Source organism: Protomyctophum parallelum (assembly GCF_964188405.1).
Source record: "Protomyctophum parallelum genome assembly, chromosome: 18".
NCBI classification, from domain to species: domain Eukaryota; kingdom Metazoa; phylum Chordata; class Actinopteri; order Myctophiformes; family Myctophidae; genus Protomyctophum; species Protomyctophum parallelum.
Window position 1 is genome coordinate 23,700,879 of NC_139716.1, and position 25,340 is coordinate 23,726,218.

The 25,340-nt window shown below is 41.9% G+C and overlaps 1 protein-coding gene across 1 annotated transcript in view; it reads right to left on the bottom strand.

Moving 5' to 3' along the window:
* The window catches only part of nrxn2b (neurexin 2b), a gene marked incomplete at both ends in the record, with an annotated part of 864,412 nt that overhangs the window by 403,787 nt on the left and 435,285 nt on the right, over positions 1-25,340 (bottom strand). Inside the window, one exon of the mRNA XM_083789063.1 lies at positions 7,648-7,821. Within this exon, the coding sequence (XP_083645189.1) occupies positions 7,648-7,821 (174 nt within the window). The remainder of the gene's footprint in view (positions 1-7,647; positions 7,822-25,340) is intronic.

The following is a 25,340-nucleotide window of genomic DNA, read 5'->3' on the forward strand; positions in this document are numbered from 1 at the left end:
CTATGATGACTAAAACTAAGACTAAATATATTGACAATTTCTTCAACAACAAAAAACTAGACTAAAATGTTAGGAAGGGACTAGTGGACAAGAGATCCAGTATAAGTCATTTTACACATTGTTACGTGACGCCATCATGGTCTGCCAAAATACATCTTAGTCGACTAAATCAACTGTAGATTTAGTCGACTAAAACTAGACTAGCCCTAAAACATCCCAGGGTGAATAAAATGTGACTGAAACTAAATTTAAATAATTTAAGAGACTGACTAAAAGAAAACATTGCTGCCAAAAACAACACTGCACTGCCGAAGTGATTGGGTTGGCGTTAAGCATCTGTCTTTGCCACAGACAGGCATTGTGTTTGAACTGGATGTGACAGCAGGGAATAATAAAAAAGCTCCTCATTACGGCTGGGGTTTTTATTTTTATTTTTATGACTCAATGTTTATTCCTTTTTCAAATTGTACACAGAGAAACAGGAGATTACTGCTGTGTTTTTAAACCAATCTGCTTTCATCTTATCCCTGACGAAAATTAGGTTGGGGAAAAACTGACAAAGGGTAAATCAAAGAATTGAGATTCAAAACAAGACGTAAAAAATAATAATAAATAAATAAAATACTTGACAAAATAAATAGGGTTGGTCATTGGCGCCGGCGGTAGCAGGGATGCTCATTAAAAACTAAATTAAACACAAACATTTAGAAAGAGCCACGGTTCAGTACCAGACTAATTTGAGAGAAAACGGAGGAGCCCACACAGATACACACAAGAGCATTCTTATTTCCTACTACAAAATGGCCACTTGAATTCAATGACATCTCCTCATTATCAACCACCTTCCGATAATAATTGTTCATCGTGGTAATTGCACTCCATTAAATACTAAGCTACCCCCAGAGGTGCTATAATTGAGCACATTGGTATTACTATTATTAATATGTGAGTCAATATATAATCATGCTGGCACTCTTCCTAATCGACAGGCCACACGCTACCTTACTAGGATGAACCTGTTGACAAACGCCTGCAAGTGTTCACTGGGGCATTTAAAAAAAACATGTTTTCACTTGCCAAAATGTTGGCACATACTGAATAGCAGTAAGCAGCTGAGTCTGAATGTAGTAGCCTGGGGTCCACCTATGCTTTCTATGGCATAGGCAGCTTCCGGCAGGATCCGCCGGGAGAATCTAGAAGCAGCTGTGCAACATGAGACTAAGTGATCGACGTTTGCACTACTCTATGCCGAATTGAAGTGGACTCGGTCCACTTTTCTCCCTGTAAATAAAAACGTCTGGGTTTCCGAGGCTAGAATGTAGTAACATACAGCAGTATTGTGCAGGAAATCTACACGCCAATCTACAAGCTCAGAACATATCCCATCGCAACAGATTGTAGATTTTTTATGTTTTTTTAATCAATTTGGACACCAGGTTGAATTAACTCATTTAGGCCATTCTAAAAACGCCACAATTTTTTTCTGAAAAACTTCAAATATCTATATAGCATCAAAAAATTTACATTTTTGAATACTGTACATACTGTACAGAACCCCTAAATGGGTTCCCGGCCTGAGGGGGTAAAACACCAAAAGGGGTTCCCGCCCAGAATGGATTAAGCAATATTACACGCCTGTGATGCTCCAGGGATACTCCTAAAGGCGGAGTTCTGAAAGGCAGTGCAGAAGTGCATTCATGACGTTAAACCGCACCCCCTCAAGTGTAATATTGCAGTTACCCTTAAAACTAAGATAATCTCTAAAACAAATACATATTTTTTTTAATGACAGATGTAGCCACTACGACAACAAATGTCCCAAGAAACTCGCTAGCCTAGCAACCCAGTCTGCTGCGCTCTGGGAGAACAGAGCAGCTGATTTCTTTGTTCCATCGTGCTCGTTTAAGCACGGCTAGTGGCTGTTTCAACTAATCAAATTGCTTCCTCGAAACGACCTGTTGTATAATGGCCTTTCTACAAGCTCACAGCTGCGACACAAATCTTCTCTTCTGGGGGGTCCCATGGGACAAAACCTTTTTGAGATGGGGGCCAAATACATATCAATGTGGGCGGGGGTCCTTGACTTGAAAAGGTTTCAGAATCAGTGCTCTACGACGCAAAAGTCACCTGCATTCAGTCAGTGTTGAATTTGTCGACTATGACAAAAAAATGTTCGACTACCTTTTTTCACTGCAGATTTATTTTAATGAAAACTAAGCTATGATGACTAAAACTAAGACTAAATATATTGTCAATTTCGTCCAAAAATAAAAACTAGACTGAAATGTTAGGAAAGGAAGGGACTAGTGGACAAGAGATCCATTATAGGTAATTCTACACTTGGTTGCATGCTGAAAATCGCAGATCTACATCCACAACGGTAAAATCTGCCATTACTATAAAATACATTTTAGTCGACTAAATCAACTGTAGATTTAGTCGACTAAAAAACTAGACTAACACCAAAACATTCCAGGTGACTCAAATGTGACTAAAACTAAATGAAAACTATTCCGAGGACTATATGACTAAAACAAAAAAATCTAAATTTGCTGTCAAAATCAACAGTGCGTGACCCGCATCCCAAACCAACATCTATATGGGTAAAAAGGAATCAAACATCTGCTATAATGCACTGCTGTGTGATTTGGGCTTCATCTGCGTGCTGCTCTTAATGAAAACGGTCGCTCACGACGAGCGGGTCAGTGCTTTCTGAGCGCTGTGCAGTCACTGCAGTGTGTGTGTGTGTGCCTGCTTTATGAATGTGCTCTTTTTTTTATCCAATTTGGTAGTTCGCCTCTGTTTGTTCTCCATTTCAATCTATTCCCAGCCCCCCTCCCTCCCTCTGTGTGACCGCCCTCCCGCCACCCAAATCCCAACAGTCAGCAGCAGCAACACGGTACGGTATCAACACCTGCAGGGCAAGAACTCTCTTTTGGTCTCTCCCCCCTCTGTTACTCCATAACCCACGTACCTCTCTTTCCTCTATTCATTCTTTGAACCCAACTCCGCCCCTGTTCTTAGTTTGTCTGTAGTGCCAATCATATTGGTCTGGGTCTCTAAGCCTGTATATCGGCACCCCGTTCCCCAGCGTAGACTGAACCCCAAGACCATGCCGTTTCAAATCAATTTACTCATTCGGCACCAATTGCACCTTTTGATGCCTTCTGGTTCGAGGTCCCATCATGCTGATAATGCCTTTTCACGCCTTTTTTATAATCAATTGATTACGGTTCACAACTGTGTCCTTACGTGCTCATAACGGTAGCGGTCTGTTGAAATAAATGTATGAAAGAAAAACAGAAAAAAAAATTCTGCTGGCTTATGCAGTCTATGGCCTATAGTTTTTAGGACCAAAAACAAGCTTGATTTGCGGCTAATTTCTCTAAATGATATGATCCTCGGTTACAAAAAGTTTTTTGGGGAATTACATGACAATCGTGGGACATTATACATTATACATTATAGCGGAGTTTCACTTCCTGACTCGCACTTTCAAAGACGCTCCAACGTCAACGGCTGGCAAGCTGTGAGTTCCTTTTCACCCACTAGATGGCAATGACAGTCCGTAAATGAGATCAAATTAAAATCAACAATCACAGGATAGAACAAAAATTAATTATAAAAACGAGACAGGACCGAACAGAACAAAGGCAACGGGTGAAAGACAAAGGACATCAATCAACATTTAAGGCTAAAGAAAGAAAAAAATCATCATGAGGAGAGATTTAAAACCCCCAATAAACGGAGCACTTCTAAAGGGGAGGCGTAGGCAGTTCTAGAGGCCAGCAGCAGCAAAAGCACCCCTGGATATTAGTCTCGTTTTGTTCCACAAGATAAGGAGGAGCAGGCCCAAAAACAAATAGAAGGAACAAACTCTATAAATTGACATTGAGACAATGGAGACGATTTATGATTTATGTATTTACTTGGGGTGGGTGGATTCTGGTGTGTGGAGAGGAGATCCGAATTGATGTCTTTGAGTCAGACAAGTTTAATCAATAGCGGGGGAGTAGAAGAACCAATGAGAGTAGTGATTTAGTTTGGCCTCTCTTGGCCTAAAAAAGGAAAAGTGTTTTTGCCTAATGAGTCTCATTGTGGAAAAGTAAGGCCATGTCATTCTTTTTTTCTAAGAAAGTTTTTGATGTATTCCTGTAATGCATGCATGTAGGGACAGAACGCATCGATTCGCCCAGACGCCTCAAGACTTAGTATTATACAGAGTTATACAGTATGTCAAAAAAAAGCTGCCCCTCATAAAAAAATATTAAATACAAACCGAAAAAGGCCAATTACAACTGCTCAGTACCCATAAGTACGTCCAATCATTAGCTAATATTACCCTCCATTCTGCCCATGGGAGTCGCTGTAATGAAGTTTAATGCAGGTTTAAACTGTTTTTTTGGAGTGGGCTGATTGTGGTGCGTGTGTGACTGTAGGCAGGTAATAAGGCTGGCATGGCAGAGGTAGTGCATGGTGGCGGTTACCATAGAGAGAGAGAGAGAGAGAGAGAGATGCTGGATCGGTGTCGCGTCAGGTCGGCCAGTATATGCAGTATCCTCTGGGAAATCAAGTGCTGTGCCCTCCGTTGTGCGGTGCGCGCCACAGATGGGGGGGGGGGGGGGGGGGGTTTGTTTGGGTAAACGGTATACAGCCAGTGCACGTTATCACAGAGAATTAACTGACCGGCCCAGGGGTCCAGCCCTATCGTGTCACAATGAGCCATGCCCTCAAGCCCTCTCAGGTACAACGATAGACTGTAAACATACACATGTACGAAGCCATTCGAGCCCCATTTGTTTCTGCAAACCGCTTTAGACGCCACTTTTTTCTGCAAATTGAATTGAAATCCGCCGTCCTTGAACTTCGGGTCCCGAAATGACACCGGAAATGACTGCTATTGGCTGCACCAGTAACATAACTTTAACCCATTTTGGCCTGACGTCAGTGGTGCTCAATATTTCATGTCAAGGACCCCAGAAATGATATGTAATTGGCCACCGACCCCCCCATTTGAAAATATGTTGTTCCAGGAACCCTCAGAAGCAAAGATTTGAGTAAAAAAACGTTTGCTCTGAAAGAATATATATTCCAAGAGTTGTGACAGCAGAGAGGTTTTCTTATTCGAAGTCTGCTGCACTTTTTTTTAATTCCGTTTAGAGGAAGCCTTCCTTACTAAACCTGAAGTAAAACACCAACCATTTGTACAAGCCGTTATACAGCTCATTGCTTTTATATTTGGCAGCTTGGGCCATGTCCACAGGCTCTGGTCTGGGGCTTGGGGATTATGAGGTCGTCCATGTTTAAGGCAAAGCAGCAGCTTGCAAAATACTGCTCAATCTGTTCCATTATAAGCAGCCACTCGATTTGGAGGAGAAGTAGCCTCGATACCAGGCTTCCATTTTCACACACACACACACACACACACACACACACACACACACACACACACACACACACACACACACACACACACACACACACACACACACACACACACACACACACACACACACACACACACACACACACACACACACACACACACACACACACACAGTCAAGAACAACTGGACTGCAGTGGTTTGGGGACACTGGGGAGGAGTAACTGTTTTGTATTTATTATTTATTTTCTGTAATATCTATTATAATTTTATTATGTTAGTAGTCATAAAAAATAAAAGAGACGCTTTTCCAATGAGAGTTATACCTGTCATGGCTATTTTGTTCACTATTGTGAGGTTTACTTTATTGAATATGACTAAGCGAGTTTCAACTGATTTACTCTGTACGGTAGATGGTAAGAACTAAATTACTATTTATAATGCAGTATACATTCAAGTCTATATTTTGATACATATCATAGGCACCAAGTCATATCAAAGCAATGTACTTGGATGTGTTTTTTATCAAAACTGTGTTTCTTCATAACAGGTTTTTGAGATACATGCATGAATAGACAAGGTACTGGTAAGACTATGTAAACATGGTATATATCAAAATGTGCGTTAGAATGTCAAATTTTATCAAAACATTTATTTAATTTTTCTATCAAGTTCCAATTCAGCGCTATTGGCAGTTTTAGATGGATTGGTCATGACTGACCATGCTATTTATAGATGGCAAAATATCTACAGTGGTACATGTGAGAAACATTTTTCTTTTTTTTAATTGAACTAGACAACAAAATAAAACTTAAAACGGGCATAACTTTTGTTGTTGTCCTAGAAACACTAACCAGTGTAAATGCAGGCTCTTTTAAATGGCTTCAAAGTTCAAACACAAAAACTAAACATTTTCTTTACACGTTTCTCTTTAGGTCTTTCGTTCACAACAGAGAATTTTCAATAAATCATTCAAAAGCGCAATTATCCCATAGAGAAGTCTAACAACTACATTGATTTGACTTGAAACCCTCAAAGATTAAAAAAACACCCATTGATTGCCAACTAATCATGAGTTGACAAAGCTTAATTCCACAAACTTTTTTTGAACTTCATATTGATTGTCAACCCAGTGCTGCTTGGTTGCTTGGATTGGACTTTCTTAGCTGAGAACATGGTTGAGAAAAATGACTATATCAACAGCAAAGTTCAGAAAAATAATTAGTTGGCCTTAAACAATCATACTGTACTATCGAGACATGATTTTTCCATCCACAGCTTCATTAATGTATTTTTCTCCATATCCATCAAAATACTCCGAATGTGCCTGCATATATACCTTTAGTATTGTGGCTTAAACATCCTTTCATTTTTAATGTAGTTTGTAAAGCAATCTTTTCTCCACAGACTATTTTCAGCTAGACTTTCCAATCATTTGATAAAAGGTAGACTGTTGGGTTACAGCATATCTCAAGCAATTTTTAAGTGATTCACTTGCAGGACAGAGTGAGCACTTTTAGTCGTAGGCAGTGTCGTTTTTGGTAGAAAATCTCTATTTTAGTTTTAGTCATCATAGTCTCCTGAATAGTTCACTTAGTTTTAGTAACATTTTAGTCACCAGGAATGTTTTAGTGTTAGTCTAGTTTTAGTTGATTAAATATCATAACATTTTAGTCGACTAAATCTACAGGTGATTTAGTCGACTAAAGCGTGTTTTGGCGGGCCTTGATGCCGTCATACTCGTAATGGCTGATTTTACACTTGCTGAAAATAGCCGATCTACAAGCTGACAATGCGTCACAGTGCGACGCATTGTGAGCTTGCAGAACTGCTATTTTCAACATGCAACCAAGTGTAAAATGACTTGTCTTTTACTTATACTGGATCTCTTGTCCACAAGTCCCTTCCTAACATTTTATGTAATTTTTATTTGTTGACAAAATCAACAGTATATTTAGACATAATTTAGTCACCATGTTCAGAAAAGTTAAAAATCACAACAACAATTTTCTGATTTTCCCATTTAAAAAATGGTGGCGCGCTATGAGCTTGTAGATCTGCTATTTTTCAATAGCTAAATTATAACAGAATGTTTAAAACATTAAAAGGGTTTCCCGCACAAAATGGGTTAAAGGTCAATTTGGCTACCAACTCTCCATCATTTAGCTGGGGACCACATGAAACCCCCTCAAGGACCACTAGTGGTCCCCGGACCTAGTACAAACTAAGTAAATAACATTTTCCAATCCATTGTTCAACTCACCGTCGCAGCCTCGTTCCACCTGCCCCACCTTGTGGAGGGCGTCTGCGATCAGGTCGGGGAGTCTCCCGTTGAGGTCCACTGAGGCCAGGCAGCCCTGGTATCCGTCCCGGGACGCGATCAGCTTGGGCAGATTGCTGTACATGTTCTTCGTCACGCCACCGATGTACAGCTCTCCTAGAAAGAAAAAATACAAAAAAACAAGCAGCTGTCAAGAACAGTAAATTGCGTTCAGACTTGGATACAGGTAGAGAGGCGTGATTTCATATAAAAATAACCCTGGCTGGAAAAATCCAACTGAAGCGATGTTCGCTTCCACCCTGACTCCACCCATCGCGTCCTGGCAGCCAATCAGCGTTGATGTTTTGGCTGTTTAGTTTTATTAATGGCCAGTACTCAGCAACGGTGGACAGAACAATATACAAACCCTTTGCAAAGACATAAGTATACGCATTATATTCCACTGTTAGGTTCTTAGATTACGTATGATTCATGATGACTATTTTGATGTATTTGATGTATTTCCATGTTTTTTTGTTCTTGAACAAATGTTGCTGCTTATGAATGATATGAGGAGGAGGAATTACACTACATATATTGAACCGAGAACTGCAGTCTTGGGTGAACGAGCGGGTCCATTTGATTACACTCTCACAGTTAAATAACTGTGTCTACAGCCAATCGGCATGCAACGCGAGCGAAGGGACTTTGTTTTTTTTAAACAACGCTAACCTGCGCGACCAAAGTGAAGCATTAAGCAACTGGAAACAATTATATATCTTCAGGTTTGAATGCACCTGTAGACCCTGTATGATTGAGCAGAGTCAGACAACGTGACGCAAAGTGAGCTTGTCAATCTCTGCTATTTTCAGCAGAGGCTTTCCCCAAAAATTCAGATGCTGGTGTTTAACTGGTATAGACAACATTTTCAACCACGGTTACAAGGATGTTTTTATCACTGTTCTGTGCAGTAGAACAGTGGTTTCATGACATGCTGGTTTTACGAAACATTAAAAGTCTTATCACGGTCGTTCAAATGTGTATTAAAAAGGTTTTAACTGGCAAATACGCTCCAGTGTGCCTCTCTTTAATGGAGAAAAATAAAATGAAAACCCCCTGCGGGTGTTGCTGTTGAGGGATTTTTGCCTGTCAATCATCACCTCTTCATCCACACCACATGTATGAAACTCTCTGTGAATATTCTTTACATGTTGTGATAATAATATGCATTCATAATGAATCATACTCAATTCATAATTTATGAGCACGTTTTCATATTACAGTTACTACTACTCTTTAAATTACAGTTTTACAATTACATTTGCATTAGTTTTATTTATTTGTATTGACCTTTATTAAATCAGGGAAGACCATTGAGTGCATGCTCTCTTTTGCAAGGACGCCCTTGAGTACAACATGATCACATACAAAACAGCAAATAACACAATTTTACATAAGGTGAAATATAGATGAGCAATATTAAAACGAACATAATATAATGCTAATACACTGGGGCTACAAAAAAACAAGTACAGTCACTATGTGTTGCATCCTCAAGTAGTGCCTTAAATGACTCCATAGAGACCAGTTTGTTCAGTTTCAGAGAGTCCCGGATTTACTTCCATTTGTCTGGAGCGCAAAAGAGGAGAGCAGTGTTTCCTTGTTCACTGTTCATTTGTGCGGTTACCAGAAAATACTATCACTGTTATCCCATTGCATGACGTCTGATAATTTAGAACCCTCGCCGAACAAAACAACATACAACAACCGTGCGTCAAACCGATCCTATAATAGTATGCGTCACTGGAAAGCAATTTAAGAAACTATGTGCACATTTTTTTCAGAAGATGTTATTATTTTTTAATGCATCCTCTTCCTGAGCTGGCATAAATATAATGTGATATATTTACTGATGGAGGGCATAAGGAACTGGTCGGAATAACGTGTCCCTTCCACGCACTACGTCCAACCAGGGAAACTACACCCTGTCAGGTGAAAAGAAGCGGCTTGGACTCCTCGTGCATAGAAGGAAGCATGAGGACAGTCCGTTGCTCTCCTCGGGTTGGCAACATTTGAAAAGGAACACCAAGCACAAAGTGAGAAATAAGCTAATTCATGAATTAACGGACAGTGTTCAGAAGGTTCCTTTTAAGAAACGCTCTTTCGTTTTAACCATTAATAAAATCCTATACACTACCTTACTAGAAAAAAATCACTTTTCCATCGTGCCAAAAGAACACGTCTGTAATATGTCTGCTTTCAAAGTTCAAAGTAATGAAAATGCACACTGGGTATCTGCGTGCTCGGTACAAGAGTTTTTTTTTTTTTTTTTTTATAATGCAGGGTTCAAAGTAAAAAAGGGTTTCAACACGCCTTTTTCTTTCTTGTTATTTCCTGTGTACTGGCTACACATGTTATACCATTAAAAGACAGGACATGTGATCAAAACGATCACTTCAAAGGTTTGAGGCATATTATAACCGCAGACGTCCAGAGCTACCAGGGTGGACATCTTCTAGATGTAGGGAGCAGGGCAGATTTAGCCGGTACAAACTTTCACAAAATGTATAACATTAATTCATGAGAAAGCCACATAACCTAGTATATGAGTTCTGACCGATTGGATAAATACTGTATATCCGTAAGTGAGGAAGCTATATAATGTATGTATATTACCGTCAGAAATCCAAAGGTGGTGTTAGCACAACTAGTAATTGTATGTTACTAATACCCAGGACCAAATGGCATTGTCTATACTTTTTTGTATTGTATTTTCTGTATTGATTTGTATTGTATTTTGTCTTCTCAATATCCTCCAAGCAAAAAAACAGAACTGAACTGCATATAATCCTCTGGTCAATGGGACAGCAAGCGACTGCTTGAACACCACACAGTCACGACACTACACTACACAATGCTCCGACACTAGGCATGAACACCACAGTCACTACACTACACTACACTACACAATGCTCCGACACTAGGCATGAACACCACAGTCACTACACTACACTACACAATGCTCTGACACTAGGCATGAACACCACAGTCACTACACTACACTACACTACACAATGCTCCGACACTAGGCATGAACACCACAGTCACTACACTACACTACACAATGCTCCGACACTAGGCATGAACACCACAGTCACTACACTACACTACACTACACAATGCTCCGACACTAGGCATGAACACCACAGTCACTACACTACACTACACAATGCTCTGACACTAGGCATGAACACCACAGTCACTACACTACACTACACTACACAATGCTCCGACACTAGGCATGAACACCACAGTCACTACACTACACTACACAATGCTCTGACACTAGGCATGAACACCACAGTCACTACACTACACTACACTACACTACACAATGCTCCGACACTAGGCATGAACACCACAGTCACTACACTACACTACACTACACTACACAATGCTCCGACACTAGGCATGAACACCACAGTCACTACACTACACTACACTACACTACACAATGCTCCGACACTAGGCATGAACACCACAGTCACTACACTACACTACACAATGCTCCGACACTAGGCATGAACACCACAGTCACTACACTACACTACACTACACAATGCTGTGACACTAGGCATGTGGAGATTGATGACAGCAAGCAATAACCCATCGTCTGCACGCCATGAACAGTACAGTACAGTTACGCACATAGCAGCTGCATGGCGTATGACTATTTTAAGTTTTTGTTTCATTTATTGTCTATTTGTCTGATTCTTGTAGTTACATTTTTCGTTCATCTCCTATTTTTCTGTATAAAATTTGAAAAGGGAATAAACATTGTGTTGTGGAAAAAAAGGCACATTTAGAAGCTTATTATAGCATCCAGCCCCAAGCATTGGGATGAGGATGACACTTGATGCTTTAATAGCTAGATTCACACTATAAACCCATCCGTACTCCCTTGGGAGAGAGGGGATTAAATCATGTATTGTATACAGGGCAGCAGTGTTGCATTGGAGATAGCAGTGTCGAAGCCTCAGCATGAAGATGAAGTTGAGATCCGTGGACTTTGAGTTTAAAACATAATTAAGGTCTCCTTCTGTAAAAAAAAAAAAAAGGCAGAGAACATTTCCATCAATTGGCCAATTACCTTCCCCCTCTCACTGTCTCACTCTGTGTCTCCCTCTCATTCTCTCTCATCCTTCTGTTCCAGTGAGCTTTGCAGAAAATGCCAAGCGACATTATAGAAAAACACAAAGGCCTTTGATGTGAGTGTGTAAAAGAAACAAAACACAATTTGAAATGCTCTGGGCATTTCTCATGGTGGCAGCTCCTACTTTAACCTTTTAAAGTAGGAGTAGGGGGGGTGCGTCCTCTGGGGACCCTTAGCCCATCTAAAATAGGGTCAAACTATACATTATATATAGGGTACGATTTTCTGGGGGGGTAATCCTTGATACCCCCCTATGGTCTGCCATAGGGGGGATTTTTTGGCCATTTGCCATTGGGGAAATGATTCATCCATGCTTCTTCTATAATGAAGAGTTTACCGTGTCACAAGCAGAAAAATGCTGATTTCGAGAGCAACTTTCCGACTCCTGCTGCACTCTGAGACGCAATGAGCCCACTAGGTCAATTACCTGTGGACTTGGTGTAATAGCTACGAGTCAATGATGTTTGCCAGCTTCTTCCTAGAATTAATGTGCGCTCGACACTTCATATTTCTCAGCCCAGCGCAAGGCGCGCATCGAGCGATTATAATCGATAGTGAATTCATTAGCCATCTAACTGAAAGATGCTCTCAAGTCGTTGTTCGGAATCACTTAGCAAATATGAAACCCCCGATACTGTGTGGATCCTGGAAAAGAGAAGATAATACACTTTTTTGTTGTCAGCAGTTGCCTGGATGAAATGTTTGCGATGACATACTTCCTGCTGATACAGTAACACAGGATTTATCCTCATGATGCCTAGGATTCAGCCCGGCTATTATATACGGTAGGCATGTTATACCATGCAACGGAAAGAGGCACATTCAGCAAAACATACCAGATCTACAAGCTTGCAACGCGATACCTTGTGAGGCTGTAAGATCTGCTATTCAGTGAAGAGATTTGGTGTATAAGGAGAAAATGTTTTCAAATATGTGCCGTTTAGCTGTAATGTAACCCAAATGTCTAGATTTCGGTTAATAAACAAAGAGCAAAGATGTAGCAGAAAAATAAACCAAATTGGAATACAGAGCTTGGTAAACTGTTGTTAGATGTCACAGACACAGGATAGGTAGTATACATTCAAACCTTTGTTTTAAAGTTCACTTCCTCTCTTCCACAATGTGTGTGTGGTTGGATTTCCTTTTCTTTCTTTTGTTTTAACTCTCTACAGAATTATTAATTTAATGGAAACCCCCTTCCCTCATGTGACCTCTGAATTCCCCTCCCTCCTATTTGAGAACAATGCACTCTGGGCTCAGATTCTGAGCCCTTTAGCTGTCCACTGGAAATTCTGAGATGTGTGTGTAAAGCTCACAGGTCAAATGGAAAGTGGACCTTTTGAGGCCGTTTTCTCAGCTCTTTGTATCTCTGGAAGACATCACTATACCTTGAAAAATGGTGGGTCAAACAACTGCACAACCAATGCAAATTTGATTCCCTGCTCATGATTCTTAATAAACAAAAAATGCAAAAAATGTTAGAGGACTTGGCTCGATTCAAAATCAGTCACACTTGTCCATAAGTAGGCCTACACAATTTCCAGGGATCAATATGTATTTTATCTTAAAATGTTAGAACCAAGGTCTTTGATGCAAGAAAGATGTATGCGCTGCACTGCGGCGACATGGGCATAAGGTCTACGCTTGCATGCGGGCCCTTTGTCTAAGACAAATTTCTTCCTCGGAAGACAAATAATAAAGAACCTTGAACCTTGAAAATGGTAAATGGTGCATTTATATAGCGTCTTTTTCCAAGGCGCTTTACATAGATTGTGCATTACATTCACCCATTCACACACCGATGGCAGCGGAAACCACGCAAGGCACCAACCTGCACATCAGGAGCAATTAGGGATTCAGTGTCTTGCTCAAGGACACTTCGACACCAACTCTGGGGGAGCCCCCGGGTTCGAACTGGCAACCTTGCGGTTACCATATCCGGCCACTCTGCCCCTTAGCCACCGCCGCCATGTTTCCATTTTAAAACCTGTGGTGCTGCTGGCAGTGGTTGGTTGATTTGCCAAAGTTGCATTTATTGGATTGGTCTCTATACGTGTTCTTTGTTTGTTGTACCAGTGCATAGGGCTCCGAAAGGCTTTCTATTCTACTACAGTAATATCCAGCAACTTTTGAAGAAAAAAAACGGTTTCAAAAGGTTAGAATTATGGAGATAAGAGGTTTACAGCCGACAGCGACAAGTCGGAAGGAATTATGCAAGGTTAATGCCATTCAAAACAGGGCAATTCTCTTGCTTCTTTGGAGTGCATAAATTTGGCTATCCATGGAGACATTAGATCAGAGCCTTGTATAATTAGGCAAAGAAAAGTGGAAATGGAAAAGTATGCCAGATACTGTAGTATAGCATGATTGTTTGTGAAGATAAAAAAGGTTATCATCCATACAATTATATAAATCCATACATAGTGTGCAAGTTTAATAGGCCTACAATAAAGCCTGATGCAACCCTTCAACCCCTCCCGCTCACCCAGTTCAGCGAACACATGCAGGGAAGCTGTCAGATATAGGGCTTTAACCAACTAGTTGAGTCTCGACTATTCAACTAGTCGACTAGTAAATCCACTAGTTGACCTTGGTGGTAGTAGTTGACTAGTTTTTGTAGGCCTCAAGATCAGCTAGAATCTAGCGCCCACACTTTTTTGACTTGAGAGCTACTTTCAAAATGACCGGCTCAACAAGATCTACCCATCAAACAGATTTTCCTATTGCTGAAAATAGTTACAAAAATGTACCTGAGGGGGCTTTGGAATAGCAGCGATGGTGTTTTAAAAGACAAACATACTTGGCATGGGAAATAGAGGGGGTGGAAATAGAGTTGGAAGTATTTTCTTGTATGTAACTTAATGCTACTACTGCCATTTGTGCGGTAAAGTATTGCATTGTGGGTTTGAGCTCAGCTGACAGACCCTTTTTGATGTCAATCAAGTAAATATTTTTAAATTATATATTTTTAGGGGAATGTCATGTGATCTACCTGCACAGCCCTTGTGATCTACTGGTAGTTCACAATCTACCTTTTGGGCAGTTTAAAGTTATAGTCACCAATGTACACAGTTTTTAAATATTATTAAAAATATTTATTTATTTTACTTAGTAGGTAGTTAAACTAGTCGAATAGTAAAGTAGGCAACTAGTCAACTAGTTTAAAAAAAAGTGTGGATGGATGCGCTATTGAGACTGATGTTACTGCACCTGCATTTCCCTCTGGGGAGCAATGCATGTTTTCTTATCTCATCTTAACTCGTCTTAGCTTCATGCAGCAACAGCTGTGACCATTTGGTATTATCTACAAAAGCGTGTCTGAAATTATACTTGGTAGCACTATATATGAAGGTCACGCAAGCGCATTAAAATCAAAGCGTTTGCAATACATTACAGACATGACCTCCATAGATCGTGTTACTGTCTTTGTATGAGGTTAGCTCCAATCTCCAATGCAAATGGCATTGAGGTAATATGCTACATTGTGAGCCACAGGCAGGCCATCATTATGCATGTCATGATTGTTAGATAATTGCCTAATTGCAATTAGTTTGGCATAATCGTCATAATTGTTCCCATGTTGAAAAATATTCATGCATTCACATGTTTGGCACATATTCAATGCCAAAAGACACAATTAAAACGCAATTAATTGTGTGACAATTAAACAACTTGAAAGCGTAATCGTGACAGTCCTAGCCATTCATCATGCTACTTTGCCAGAAAGTAGTAAGTAGCCTTGCCGAGCCATGGAGCCCATAGACGCCTTAACAGACGACATCACACTGATAAGCAACAGCATGTGCACGCATAACGGCAACAGAAGAACACCACCTCTCATAAGATGCAATGGAAAAGTTCTAACTGTACTCACGTGTAAAAAATGCACCACCAAACGTCCAGATGCTGTTTTTATCCCAGTGTGTAGGAAGAATGATTAGGATTTGTATTGTGATCTCTCGCCCTTGAAATATATAATCCATTGGTTTCAATAATAGCAATTCAAAACAGTCCTCAAAACCACACGCCAGTCGCTGTCATAAGAACGGGAGGTGCGCTCACGATCACGGCAGCAGAGCCTGGTTGTACTGGTTGCACGCGCACCTGCAGCCAACAAGTATAATTTATGCTTCGTCCCGCGATAGTGTCGCACACGCAGACCTCTACGCTCACAACAGTCGCATCCGCGATAAGATGTGAGCTTGTATATCAGCTGTTCTCTGTGGGCAATACTGTTGGGCTTTGAACAAAGTATAAATGTCTCCTAGGGTGCATCTCACTTGCCAACACACAAGAGAGATTGAATGGACTGAAACCAGCGCTCCCCAAAACAACAGGTTTGGAGAAGTGTTGGGAATGTATTACATGAAACAGTTACCTGTGCGCCCAGTCCCAATGTTTGTAAACAAATAATTGGTCTATAGGGCATGAGCCCATCTCCTGTTTCTGTAGCGTGATGCAGCTTAATGTACAAGTACACCCCCTGGACATGACACTATATGTCGCAGGCCGGAGATTGAACCCCCGAACTCCCAGTCTCAGGGCGGACACTCTAACCACAAGGCCACTGAGCTGGTTAGTTTGCCAGAAAAATGAACCAATATGACCGTGTTGAGCTATTGACCTTATGCACACCGCAGCCATGTTGAGCTTTTGACCCCATGGACACCGCAGCCATGTTGCCAGCAAGGTGCAATTTCCCATTGATAGCCCGAACGGAAAAGTCCTATCTGATTGTATTAAACATCAAACTCACCAACATTGCAGCTGTATGAAAAGCTTGAATTATCCTCATTCCATCTGCAAAGTGTTTGTTTCATAAAAATCACACCTGTGTGAATTGAGCGGTGCAACTGTACCACGTGGGGGTCCGTGGGGTGTCCCTGTCACATCGAGGGGGGGGGGGGGGGGGGGGGGGGGGGGGGCGGACCGGTTCCAGCGAGCCACCCCTCGTCCAAAACTTGTACAACTCTAACAGTGATTCTCAACCAGTTAAATTTCAAAGACCCCCAGTTTGACATGCATTAGTCTACGGACCCCCATTTAGTGGCATTTCTATCTCTGGGACCCTCAATTTATATTGTAAAATCAATGTTAATTTAGCTCAGAGTTACAGACCCATAAGGGTCCATTTCACTCCAAACTATTATTTAGCTGGGGAGCCCCTGGAACTCCCTCAAGTACCCCTGGGGGTCCCCGGACCCCACTTTGGGAACCACTGGTCTAATAAGCATAGATGCTCAAATCTTCTATTCATTCAATTCAATTTAATTTAATATTAAATATTTCACTCCATGTTTATCATGGGAGAGTCCAGCCTCAGCGTTCTAGATTTCAGTGCCGGCGCAGCGCAGAGACAAAAAAAGCTCTGCCGGAAAATCTGCATTTCAGTCAGATAACTCATGAATAGATTGAACAAATAATTATTATAGGATGAGAATACAAGTGTGCATATAATATTTTATCTTGACGTTTGGCTCCGCTAAAATGTTCTCCCTGCTCACCACAATTATACAACTATCATTAACCATTAAAAGCAGGGAGATAGATATACAATAACAACCCCCCCCCCCCCCCACCATGGGGAACAAGAATAGCAGAGCTATTGTGGTGCTGGGGTGGAGGTGGGAGCAAACAGAACTAATAGAGAGCCCACCGGTGGTGCTGGGGTGGCGGTGAGAGCAAACAGAACTAATAGCGAGCCCACCGGTGGTGCTGGGGTGGCGGTGAGAGCAAACAGAATTAATAGCGAGCCCACCGGTGGTGCTGGGGTGGAGGTGGAAGCAATAACAACAACAAGGAACGCCACGCCAGCGAATGACACGTGGGTCTTGCATAACACTGGAGTATATCTGACTGAACTAACTCCGCAAGCTATACGTATCATTAATTAAATTAAGTCACGGAGGTCCCCATGAAACCTAGCATCAAGTCATAACACATTGTGTCGGGACTAGGTCAGCTATTTTTTGGTGAAAATATATTATGGTGCAAAGGGGGGGGGGGGGGGGGGGGGGAATGAACTCAAATAGTAATTACATCAAATGTCATGTCTATGTGCTTTGCACCGTCACTCCAACAAAGGGCACGCATGCGCGTACACACACACACACACACACAAACCGTTAATGACTACTGACCATCAGCCCACTGTCCGTGGTCCGTGGCACTGAAATGGCCGTATCTCTCTCTCCCTCTCTCTCTAATATATCAGTTTGTGATTCTGTTTGTAATGCATTTGGGTCCCAATGGAAATATTGCAGTAGCAGACGGTACTTAAACTTTGCTGCGGGCGGGAGCAGCCGGTCAGGAATAAACAAAGGGTCGGTATGGGATGGAACCATTGTGCGGCATTCTGCCGGCAATGGTCAGGAATCCAGAATGGGACTAAGAAAACAGTCTCGCACGCGCAGGGCTCTATGTATAATTGATTGTGTTGCTATCCAATTTGTATGGCTAGCTGCTAGAATAGTGTGTGTTGCTTTGAGTCACGGGAGCGTTTGTCAAGGTTTCGAGTCAATTCGGTTCAACTACAGCTTGTGCTGGCCCAGTACACATTCTGTGCTCACTTGGATCCTGTGCTGAGTACTGTGGAATGGTCTTTTTTGATTTATTCTTTTCACTGAAGGAACAATTTGCTATCCGTATGCGAGTGAGTACTTTTGGGCTTTGCCTTAACCCATTAAGGTTATTTTAAACTTCAGCTGTTGAAAAATAGCAGATCTACAAGCTCAAATTGCGGCACAGAGTGCCACGCTATGAGCTTGTAGATCTGCCATTTTTGAAAAAACTTGAAAATATGAAGCAAATCTTTGAATGTATATTCATTCCCAGCAAACGTTTAAAACTCATACATTCTGGGAGGTCCCCGGAACAAAATAAATTTAGATGGGGGTCGCCGCCAAATACAGATAATTATGTGGGCCCTTGACATGAAAAAGGCTGAGCACCACATTATAGTTAGGATTTGGCCTAAATTCAGCCTGAGGTCAAAATGGGTTAAGATATGCTTTATTGATCCCTGTGCACAAGTTTGTCCTCTGCGTTTGACCCGAGCAGTGGCACACTACATTTTCTTCACTTTCTTTCCCTAGTTCCTTCCTGTCCGGGCACACAACTCAATTGTCTATCAGTATAAACTTCCGCAGGTAATTCACCCCACTTTGGGGGGCATGGTCCGCGAGGATGAGTAAGCACCTTATTTTCCCAATCTACGGTCAGACCTGGCTCCGTTGGTCCGGGCAGTGATGAATGCCTGCGTTCCTGGGCCGCTCGAAGAGCTACCGCCAGAGGGGACCAATTACAGGCTCCCAGAAACTGTCCGAGACTGTCCTCCACATGGCCACGGTTATACGGCGGTAATGACCTCTCAGGGGCTCAGTGGGCGGGGATGGGCTGCTGGGGTAGGGAGCAGCAGTGGAGGGCCAACCAACACGCAGTCTGACAGGCTGCTGGGGTAGGGCGCAGCAGTGGAGGGCCAACCACAACACAGTCTGGAAGAAGGACTGACTAAACATTTATTTTTGGATGAGCCAGCCAGCCTTTGTTTATTTCATGTGACAACCTCAGTCTTATCTGACCTTTCTCAACTCAATTAAAACTGCAAGCCCATTGAGGTTGTTCCCAGAGAAATAAACCTTTGAATTGTCCCCTGAAAGAAAAACTTGCAATGTCCGATTCTAAGTGTCATGGTATGTAATTATGTATTATTTTGGGGGGAATTATCTGCAAAAGCAGAAGGCACTCCAGATTAGATTAAAGTATTTTGGTACAGGGCTCAATAATGTAATAGAATTTAACAAGATAAAATAAAATAAGCACAAGTCATACATGTCACATGGTTTATTTACCTCTCGTGGACATGCGTTATTGACCTGATGCTAGGCCTTCCTCAGTGTTGTGCATATTATTTGGTCAGATTTGCTGCAAGCATCTAGAGATCTAGTGAGAGAAGCCGCACCCTTGAATATAATTGGCTCCCACGTGCCTGATTGCTTTTTCTGTTGTTCATATCTGCCTGTAGCATGTTTGTATAGCCGTCTTTAAATTCATAATTTAACAATATTATTCTAAGAGAACTTTGATCAAGGAGTGGACCACAAACGAATACATGGGCGGTCTCATCTCCAACTCCCAACTGAAGTGCAGAACCCGTCCGGCCGAGCATCATTAAATGCTCTATTAAGAGCCTCTCATGCCTGCCTCTCTGGTTCTCACTCATCCCCCATGTCCCTCTCTCTACCTCGTTTGTGGTCCTTTGCTCTTGCAATGCCAGTTAGCTGACACAAATTGAACGGAGACGTGCAAACAAACAAAAGTACGTGCCAGTCACTGGCAGGGCTGTGACGGCCGTGACTCTAAGGCCCGACACAGAGCGGAGACATGCACGCAACCGAGAATCTGTTGATTGCTAATTACAGAGACGTTCCAATCTGCAAAGCTTGCCTCGTACAACGCCGACCGCTGTAGGAATTTATGTTGTCACTCGCTCTAATGTTAATTGGTGCCACTAAATTATGTGCTGTGTAATTATGCTTGCATGTCATGCAAACGTTTGTGGGTGCGTGTGTGCGACTGTGCGACAGTCAGTGAGTGTGTTTTTGAACTGCATATGCAGAGTATTTTGAGGAAACAAGACTAGACGTGTAATTATCAACACTGTAATGACGTTGTGTTAGCAGCAGGTGGTCTAACTAGCTGCTGAATATCAACTGTATAGTATACGCCTATGAAAGTGGGCAGCCAGAGACAGAGAGAGAGCAAGAGAGAAATTGTACACATTAATGAGATGTACAGATGGATCATGGACACAGTGTTCTCTGGAATGCTGTGTGCACTCAGGCATGGTTGCTTGTTGTTTTGTCCATGCCAGTGATAGACACAGACATAATACCAGACATGTTGCAATGGGGTCGATTTGCAGTGCCTAAGCCAAGAACTGACGCAATGAAGAATACAGTCATGTACATTACAGGGCAATGACTTTCTGGAACTCTCTACCAGTATGCATCACAGAAATTAGGGGTAAAGGGCAAGGGAAAAGACTGAAGGATTTTTCTTATAAAAATTGTGATTCTGTTTTGAAATGTCAATATACCAGGTAATGTAATACAGTCTAGAGTGAATGCACTAACCGTATTTGTTATGCTGTAATGTATTATTTTGTGATATCTGTGATGTTTTTATTTCAATTTTTCATTATTCTGTGAGGACCGCAGGAAGAATACAGTAGCTGTTGCCAGTGGTAACAGCTAATACATAAACTAAACTACTGTCTGGCTATGAGGTTGACCTGCATAATTCAGAATTGTGTTTGCATGTATTGTCACCAATACATAGTTACATTACATTGTCTATAACAGGGTTGTCTGTATCTCTCTTCATCACACCCCATATCTTGTGCCATCATGTTCATGCATCCTTTTGCATATAGTCTACTAGCTGGATATTCGGTGTGTATATTATCTTTTTTGTTTATCATTCATCCTTGCTCTCCCTAACCCTAACCCTTTTTGAGAGGCCCCTCCTATGTCCAGCTTTGAATGTGTAAACACAAACATTGTCCTAACACAAACATTAATGCAATTGATAATGAATGGCCAGTTTTACGTCATTGTCCCAGCACAAACATTACATGCCATTGACAATGAATGGCCAGCATTGAGAGTTTGTGTAAACACTAACACTAACACTAAAATACCACGATTTCCTTCTACTCTGTCTCTGTCTCCTATGAGACACAGACCACCTATATCAGTTCAGAAACCCGTCCACCAGTGACATCATCATTAGGCAGATTTTTTTAAACAAGATTAAAAACATATAGATATTTGTTATCGTGATAACGATGGCATCCATTTTTGCATTGCAACTTTTCAGGAACTTTTTTTTTTTTTTTTTTTTTTAATATATATTTTATCCCACAATTTTGTAACCCATTTTTCACCCCTGTGTCAATCATCTAATGTGATCCTGGGCTCTACACACCCTCCACCAACCTAGTCCCCATATATGGGGGACAAGGGGAGAGCAACGGACTTGAACTCATGCTTCCTTCATGCCTGAGTGTCCAAGTTGCTCCTTTAAACCTGACAGGGGGGAGTTTCCCTGGTTGGACGTAGCGCGTGGAAGGAACACGTTATTCCAACCAGTTCCTTTCCCCTCCATCAGGCGCCCCGGCTGGCCAGGGGGAGGCAGTTTAGTGACCAGGACTACTGCATGTTTTTGTGAGGGTACCTACCCTAGGGGACACGGGGAGAACATGCAAACTCCACAGAGAAAGGCCCTTTCGCCAACCCCGCCTTCGGGTATGGGCACTGATGACGCGGAGGAGGAAACACGCCGACAGCACCCACAGCGTCCCGAGCTGGAATCGAACCCAGGACCTTCTAGCTGTGAGGCGACAGCACTACCAACTGTGCCACCGTGCCCCTACTTTTCAGTTTCTATTAGCTTGGGCTTCTGAACTGTCCACAGCCCTCCTATGAGACACAGATTGACTATATTTAAAAATATATCTTGCGTAGATTCCTTTTACATTTTCAATAGCCATTTTAACTGCTATTTGTCATATTATACAGTACTTTAGAATGTCCACTTTGGTACCAGCAGTTCACTTTACTGCAGCCACAGCAGCACTTGTACAGTATATGCCTCAACTCATATGGTGACAGAACGTAAAAGGAACACTAAAAGAAAATGAAGAATGAAAGCAAAAAAAACTAGAAAAAGTGCCCTTCTGGGCACAGGTCTCCACCAGGATAGGAATGTAGGACATTGCAGCTTGCCTTCATCTGGTGGTTGGATAAAAGGGCAACAAAAGTAAATAATAATAGAAAATGTGTTTTACATATGTCGGCCTCCTGGTGGCGCTATAAAGAGCAGATGTGAAAAATTCCAGGCAAAGGTTTTTCCTTGGCCTCTAGGGAGTTGGCATACAAAGTTATCCACAGATCCGTGCAGTTAGAGGTAAAAACACTTTTCGGCCAGTTATAGCGCCACCTTGAGGCTGAGTTGAAATTGTTCATGTGGCATTTCGTCCTCGGCCTATTGGGAATGTGGGTGCACAATTTCACGGAAATCACGCGATGTGATTTGCAGCATTTTGTTTGAAACTGAGCACTCCTGTGAACTTTGGAAGCCAATCTTAACCAATCAGGATGGAGTCTGAGAAGTCTGAAAGACCGGTTTCGTTGAATGGCTCTAGAGAGACTGTGTACCAATTTGCGTGATGTTTGGACAAAATCTGTAGGTGTACTGTGCAAAAACTTGTTTTGCACAAAGCGGCCTCCTGGTGGCGCTATAACAGGCCGTTCTGGAAAGTTTGGGGTAGAGGTTCATCGTTGGCATCCAGGGAGTGTGTGTGCAAAATTTGGCATCGACCGGGTTAACGGTGGCCGAGATTAGCTGCTCACGGACACACGGACGGACGGACGGACGGACGGACGGACGGACGGACGGACGGACGGAGTGCAAAACATACTCTCCCCCCATGCCTTCGGCCTGGTGGAGACAAAAAAGAAAAGTTGTACATTTCTTCTAGGTGAAAAACAGTAGGTAAACATAAAAGCCATGATGTAAACTCAGCACAATGGCCTGGGCCATGGCTGGTAATCTAGTCTGGCAGTGTGCCATGGGTTCGACTCCCGATCAACCGACGGCCTTTACTGCATGTCTTCCCCCCATCTCTCTTCCCATTTCCTGTCAGCCTACTGTCTGTCCCTCCATCTAATTTAATAGTTGTCACGTGGCGCAAAAGATGTGCGCACTAGCCAATGAAAAGATGTGCCCATAAAAGATGTGCGCACTAGCCAATGAAAAGATGTGCCCATAAAAGATGTGCGCACTAGCCAATGAAAAGATGTGCCCATAAAAGATGTGCCCATAAGATGTGGCCACTAGCCAATGAAAACTCAACCAAGCCAACATCTGCGCAGCCGTCACTAGCTCTCAGCCCCCCCCTCCCTCTTTGGCTGCTGTAATGTGATCTCCCCTATGGATCTCCCTCTCCGCACTCCGCAGAGAAACCTTACCTATAGTCAGCCTCACCATTTCGCTTATTCCTTCTAAATCTCTGTATTTAAAATATAGCTCGCTCAGCGAATGTCTTAGTTACATTAACATAGTTCTTAGAAAGTACTTGGTTTGTGCCTAACTACTACGATTAGACAGATCGTGTTTGTTATTTCGCTACTGCCAGTACTTCTGATTGCACGCACACACACACACACACAACACTACCCCGTGTCCCACACACACCCAACCTATTTTGTTAAAGTTACATATGCCACAGACACTTGCCTGAACTGTGCAGCTGATATATATACAGCATTGTCATATTTAAAAGGCGCTTTATAGCTTCTCTCAGCTCAAAGTGTGTATGAATAAGGAGATAAATGAACAGCTGACGTCGGTGGGAGAGGACGTCAGCTGTGTGTGTGTGTGTGTGTGTGTGTGTGTGTGTGTGTGTGTGTGTGTGTGTGTGTGTGTGTGTGTGTGTGTGTGTGTGTGTGTGTGCGCGTGTGAGAGGGAGGTAAACAGTCAGCAACACGTTAAATGTCTACTTCTACTAAAGAAAGAGGCAGTGATGGAGCCATAAGTCCACATCCATAAATTCGGGGACATAAATTGCGCAAAATACTGTTAAACATGACGGCATCAGCCTGCTGCATCCTCCTAGCTGTTGTGTGCTAAGCAAAATCATCATACAGAACAGTCAACACGGCATTGACCAGGGTTGCCACATTGACTGAGAGGGAAACAAGCAACCAGGTCTATGAAAATGTTAACAGGCCAGATCAAGTCAGAAAATAAATCTAGAATAAGCAACAATATTGCTGACTGTCAAACATCATTGTCCAATGTTGTTTTACAGCAGTGGTTCTCAAACATTTTCATGTCATGGACCACTAATATTCTATATGTATATATATTTATATATATATATTATATATATATAATATATAATATATATATTTACTATATATATTTACTATATATACACACCGGTATATATACAGTGTACACAAACCGTATATCTAGGTGTGAGTTAAAAGGTTGAGTTAAGCGGTGCCCAAAAGGTAGATCACGATCTACCAGTAACGTCAGATCAGGGGTTTTGTCGGCCAGCGCCAAAAATGCTCCCCGACAGCATAATCGGAGCAAATACCGGGCAGTGTGTATGAGCCATAACGTGTTGACTACACTACACTACACTAATAAGGACACATAATAATAACTAATAACCCATCCGTTACTACATGTGGAGTCAACTCCCGCAATTTCCTTCTTCCCATAGTGCGCGGCAAAGTAACTCTGGGATGAGCGGCAGCGAAATTCTAGTAACATATATATAAAAAAGGTGAAAGCCACAAAAAAACAAAACTCAGCACAAAAACATTTTAATTTGAACACATTTGCTGTAAAGGTGACTAATCAACGATTAGCATTATGTAAAATAACATACCGATTGGTATTATTAAAG